Below are 6,000 nucleotides of genomic sequence, written 5' to 3'. Positions count from 1 at the left end.
GGAATCATTATTATACATCTCTTGTGCTTATTCAAAGGGTTTTTCTTCTTGATTTTGCTTTCACTTATTTAAATAATTACTATTGCTGGCTGTAGAAAACATTTTAGAAATGCAGTTTTAGCACAGTGAGAGATGAAGGCAGGGAAAACCTCTCCAGATTGTGAGATTAACTGAGAAAATCACCTTAAATATTCAGAGGTTAAAAATACAGACTTTTTTATGGTTAGTTGTTTAAATCTATTAAAAACTGTCTCACTCAATTTGTTCAGTGCCACAGTTAATAGGAAATCTTATTTTTATCCACATCCCCACAACTTCAAAGCTATATTTCAGTAGTCAGTATATGGAATTAGAAGTTATGAAAACCAGTTGAAGAGGCAGCATTTTGGTGTGGAACTATCAACTGGTATTGTTTATGTTCAAAATAGCAACAACACAGAACCAAATAATGCTTTTGTTGGCAAGAAATTGAGATTCAGTGAAGAAAAATGCATCTGATGGAACCGTAACTGAGGAATGGGACACATGCTTTGCAAGCACTATTTATGAAAAAGAACACAAGAAAATAAATTATCAGAACTTTATTTCTGTTACAAATTATCACAAACACAATTAATATAAAACAGAAAGCACTGAGGAAACATGACAGTTGGATACAAGATTTATCAAGGTGTAAAAGCCTCATCCAAGACTCTACTACTAGAAAACTTGTGACTGTGTATTAGGGAAAAGATTTCTATGCATCAAACACCAAGTGAAAGAGAATAAGCAGCATAGTATAATTGACAGGGATTAAACACCTTGTTATACAAGTTTTTGAAGGAAATGGAAAGTTGGAGCATTATTTCTACCCAAGAGTCTTGTTTGAAGCAGACTTGTTTACAATTAGCTATTAAAAAAAGCTTCAGCAGAAAACACCAATCTTCATTTTAACTTATCCATGTTGTTCATACATTAGACAAGCTATTTCCAAAAGCATTTCAGTTCTAGTCATGAGACTTCACACACTCTCTTACACTTGCTGCATAAGGCTAAAAAGAGTCACTGAAGAACGGGAGGTTGTGTTATTGCTTTGTAACAGAAACTTAGATGGAAATTCTTTATTGAGCTCCAAATAAAACATTGTTGCATCACTATACAATTAAGAGTTTCAATATACAATTATTTTAAAAAGTGTATGCTGTTTACACTTTAAGGCTTTCATACAAGAAATGCTGAGCAAGATTTTCATACTCCGTCTCGCCAGTGTCTGAGCACATGGGTAAGTACAATGCTCTAAGCAGTCCATAATTAACATGGTAGAAGTTCCTGAAAAAGAGCAAAATACACTTCATTTGTATGTATTTTGAGAGGAGAGATCATGAATTCTCTGAAGCCTGTCAGACTAAGTAGGGGAATCAGACAATTACATATATAAAAAATGTATGTAGATCTAGGCAAGCATTGCAGAAACTGCTATCATTGAAATTCAGTGAAAATGTTGTAAGAAGATTCAGTAAAGGCAAATTGTTGATATGATTAAAATTACTTGTTTGACTAGTAACATACAGTAACAGACCAGTGTCAGAGTACAAAACTCTACTAGAATGGAAAAACACTTCTAAGTTGTTTGTCATAATGGAAGAAAGGCTGCATTCTACACTGGTTTTCCTTCATGCAGAGACCTTCTTAGATTATTTTTCCTTCTGCTCAAAATCGAATGGATTTAAGAGATTACTCCACAGAAAAAAAAATACCCACAAGAGAATGCAATAGCAGAACAATGCTAATGCATGTTGTTTTAGGAAATGTCAAGAGAAGTTTTGCACTGCAAGAATATAGTTTTGAAGAATATCCAATACCAGTTGTTTGACTGGATGCTGGATGTAGTTTATTGTGCAGACATAGGAGTAAGAATTGATACAGAATTTTTTTAAGAGGCATGGAAACATATTTTCTCAGGAGAAGTAAGATGTATCAATGTGGAACATTGGAAGTAGGAAGACTTAATTCATATGGTAATCATTCAATGGTGCACTTAAAGAGCCTCTTTTATCAGGGAGACACATTTTTCCACCCCAAAGGGAACCTGAAACAATTCAAGATTGTCTAGGACTTCAGGGCAGAGTAGCAGACAAGTGGCACAAATCACACATGCTGATCACACATTCATCCTCCATACTGGAGACACTAAGAAAATAAGGCATTAAATAAAAGAGTTGGATAAACACTACAGAACACTGAATTCACTTCTGATTCACTTATTTATCTACTAGCCACCCTTGCTCCTAGATATTTTAGTTTCAACCCTTCAAGTTTCATTCTGTCTGTTTAATATAATACATGATGTTTGCAGATGAACACTTCCTATGTAATTCATCATATTATGTGATTTAAGATGTGAACAGAAGGAGAGATTTGGCCAATTGTTATAAATATTTTTAAAAGATATTTATATATTCAGTTTTGCCATAACAATTCTAGCAGCTGGTATTAAATCTTTGCCCTCTGAGCCCCAAAGGGGAGAAATCTTCTTCAAGCTCTCCTACTCTTAAATAGTACTTTGATTTAAGCCCTTAAAATGCTCAAAGCTGTTCTAAAGCCATTTTATATGTACAAAAGGTTCCTTTAGCCAGTGACAGCAGCCTCTTAAATTTACTGCAGTACACAGAGGCAGTGCAACTTATGCAGTATTTCACAATACAGAGCTCTATTTATCTGAGCCTTGTCAACTAAAGGCACTGAGATCATGAGGTTAGCAGGAAGAATTACCATTCCTAGCAGAAAAAAATCTGTTTTGTTTAAAATATACATCATCTGAGCATAAATACAATTAAGTTATTTCTTATTTTATATATTGAATTTACCAGAAACAGTAAAGCAAGCTATTCTTCAGCTAATGCTTCTTAATGGATTTGTTCTCCTTCAATTAATGCCAGAAATCAGTCTGCTACTTGTGCAAAAATGCTTAACTTTGAAAATAGTCTGCAAAATGTATTTTTCAACTTTAGACATTTTTGTTGACCAGATTAGAGTTTTAAATTCCCTTTTGAAAACTACAAGCATCAAATTACATTCAGTTTCTTCAGCTACCTCTGTCCAATCAAATACCCAATGGGTTGAGATGTTGTCAAAGCTATGCACACCTTTCAATAAACTGCCAGGGGAGTGTCCACACATTGTGACAGTTTAAGGTCCTGATTAATGATAGTTCAAAACTATTACTTTTCTTACCAGAATTGAACACAGACAGTGACACCTAAATTAAAGCCTTGTGTAGAATTAAGGACCTGATCAAAAGTTCCATTATTTATCTAATAACTTCACAGATGAGTAAACATACTTACCAAAGCATCAGAAGATTAGGGTTTTTGTTCTCTTGGCTGTCCAAGGAGGTGAGTTTCCTGACAAGAGGGAAAAAAAAAAGGTATTTTTACTAAATTTCAAAGAATTTAAAACAAAAACTAAAGAAAACAAAGTAAATCAAACTATAGAAACAATGCTTAAAAAAAAGCATTAGATAACATTTGCAATGTTTAAGTTACTAGAATTTATGGAAAAATAATATATTACAAACTACTGGTTATGAGGTTTTACAGTTGTTTAATAGGGAATAGTTTGTCCAAATTTAACTAGCTAAGCTAAGGCTTTTTAGATGACTAACACAAATTAAACGTTTTAAAATGAGAATTTAGGTGTCCTCACAAGTCTTTCCTACATTCTAAAAGGAAACTTTCTAAGTTGTAGCCTCCCTGTTTTTATTGGTTATATTAAGATAACTTAAGTGAGATTAAAATCTTATTTGATTTATTTACCTTTGCAAATGAAGACCGTTTTAAGGGTTACACATCCTCTGCCTCTGACGAAAGCGACCTCAATTAGTCAAGTCAGAAAGTCTTTAAAAGCTTTGTGTTTATTGCTTCCAGCACGGAGCGAGGTGGTCATTAACGTACCAAAATTCTCATAAAAATTCCAAAGTTGCACTAGTGAAAAAATGCTCAACAAGGTGAAAACTAGTCACATCTTTTTCCAGAAAATTCATTAGCTATTTTAAACCATTTTTTAACAAAAAGTATTTTGATTTAATGTGGCACTCAAGCAGATCCATACCATTTGGATATTTTAAACAGCATTTATATCTACTGTGAGTATATAGAGAGATACATTTAGGTTTAAACCATTTTGTTTTAAAAGAAGTTGCACAATGTTTAATATGAGCCTTTTATGCTGATCACTGTTAAACATTTCTCCCTGTTTACTACTATTTATGAAGTTTTATTATAAGATAAAGCATAAAATTAATCTCACACACACTGATTTTCTTTCAAAAGTTTATTTAGTATCAAGCAAGGGTAAAACTTTGCTTAACACTACAGAACATTTCAAGACTTGAGTTACAAAATACCACATTATTCGCATTTGTAGTTTGCTTCCCTTTTTACTCATGTTTGCAAAGAGAAAATCTAGCAAATGGCTGAAAATAAAAGCTAAAAACTAAATTGCTGAAAACCTTTAAAATAAAAGGTTACGCTTATGTTAAAAAGAATGGACTAATGTATTTAGTAAACCTATTTTTTGTTTAACACTAGTTAATCAAGGGTTATTTTTTGATCACCTATTTTTTCAAACACAGTTTGGAAATAACAAAGTTCCTTTTTTTACATATCTTTCTGTCCAGGTTGTTCTTTCAACAAAGTGTTTTAAGTTCAGTCCATCCATTCAGAATTTTTATGCACTTTGAGTTAATAAAAAGGGATTGTTCATAGAAAAAATTACTTTGAACAGTATACAGGACTGGTGGAGATTGGATATTTCACAACATCAGACAGTACAATCAGTATCTGGCATATGGCTGGTCTCTGTAGACTCCTTTTGTTGTCCTTGCAGAAGGTGTCTTGTGTCGTGAGTTGGTCCATTCTTCTTGCCCTACAAGAAAAGAAAATATGGTCAGAGCCCTTCCAACATTCTCAGATGCTGGACTTAATTTTTCTTATCTGTGAATCAGACACATTCTGTTTACAGAAACCAAGGTTTACAAAGTGAGGTCTAACACTTGAAACAAAATCTGAGTACAACACATCTATCTGAGCTATCCCACGGTGATTTCTCAGCATGTAAGAGCAGGGACTGTGACAGGCTAATGGCAAAAATATTTAGGGCTGTGGAAATTCAGCTGCACCTGCTTGTTGGACATGGCCATTTGAAATATCAGCTCCAGTAGCAGACACACCAATAATTGCAATGGGATGAATTGAATGGAGGGTATGAATTATGTATAGTAAAATAAAATGCCCTCAAAAATTAAGTTTCTCTGCATTAGTACCAATTTAGGCCTAATTCAAACACACAAACCAAGCCTTAAGTATCACTACCAATACCTGTGGTTTTTAACATCCTAGGGCAAATATTCCATTTCTCTGGAGGTAAACATACACCTCCCCTGAAATGCAATAAATAGGAGGGCAAATTATAAAAAAAAAAAGTTAAAAGGATAAGAAACGTTGGTTGCTTGAATTTTGGCTATAAAATAAATTTGTAAAAAAAGCTCATGCTATACTTAATGATTCATAATCCTACTACCTCCTAATGGTAATAAATATTTTTAAAAAGTAGCAAAAATTTATTATTTTAAATGAGAGTCAGACCTACTATGCCAGGCAAGGAAACATGCAAAAAGGGAACATACAGGATTAAAATGCAAAGTGTAATGAAACAGTACTTGGGTACACTTTAATGATGTAAAAAAAAAAAATCAGAGTACTATGTCACATCTGTGAGAAAAAAACTTTAAAAAGCAGCACCAAAAAAAAAAAACAAAAAAAAAACAAACCCAAAAAGCAAAACCACCTTAAAACAGTGTATGTATTTCCATATCTATTTTTGCAGAACAACCCTAAACAGACAGGTGCCCCAGTGAACCCAATGCAATCCGGAAACTAAAGGTGGAATCCAAATCTATGGTAGAAAAAAATGTAAACATCACTTTGTCTTTCTAGTCCATTAAAAAAAATAAAACAAACT

General features: G+C 33.2%; 1 protein-coding gene across 2 annotated transcripts in view; it reads right to left on the bottom strand.

Moving 5' to 3' along the window:
- Positions 1-635: 635 nt before the first annotated feature.
- The window catches only part of KHDRBS3 (KH RNA binding domain containing, signal transduction associated 3), a 94,286-nt gene continuing 88,921 nt past the window's right edge, over positions 636-6,000 (bottom strand). The window contains exons 9-11 of one of the 2 annotated variants that reach the window (XR_011148501.1): positions 3,795-4,905; positions 3,327-3,383; positions 636-1,308 (exon numbers count right to left, since the gene is read on the bottom strand). Coding sequence is in view for 1 of the 2 variants with exons in the window: in XM_069005530.1 (XP_068861631.1) it covers positions 4,814-4,905 (92 nt within the window). In the remaining variant the exon portion in view is untranslated. Of the gene's footprint in view, positions 1,309-3,326; positions 3,384-3,642; positions 4,906-6,000 lie in introns of those variants that run through there. The other variant, XM_069005530.1, reaches the window with a different exon arrangement.

This window comes from Aphelocoma coerulescens, chromosome 2 (genome assembly GCF_041296385.1).
Source record: "Aphelocoma coerulescens isolate FSJ_1873_10779 chromosome 2, UR_Acoe_1.0, whole genome shotgun sequence".
In the NCBI taxonomy this organism is placed as follows: domain Eukaryota; kingdom Metazoa; phylum Chordata; class Aves; order Passeriformes; family Corvidae; genus Aphelocoma; species Aphelocoma coerulescens.
The sequence above is the reverse complement of the archived record's forward strand: the minus strand, read 5'-3'. Positions and strand labels throughout refer to the sequence as shown.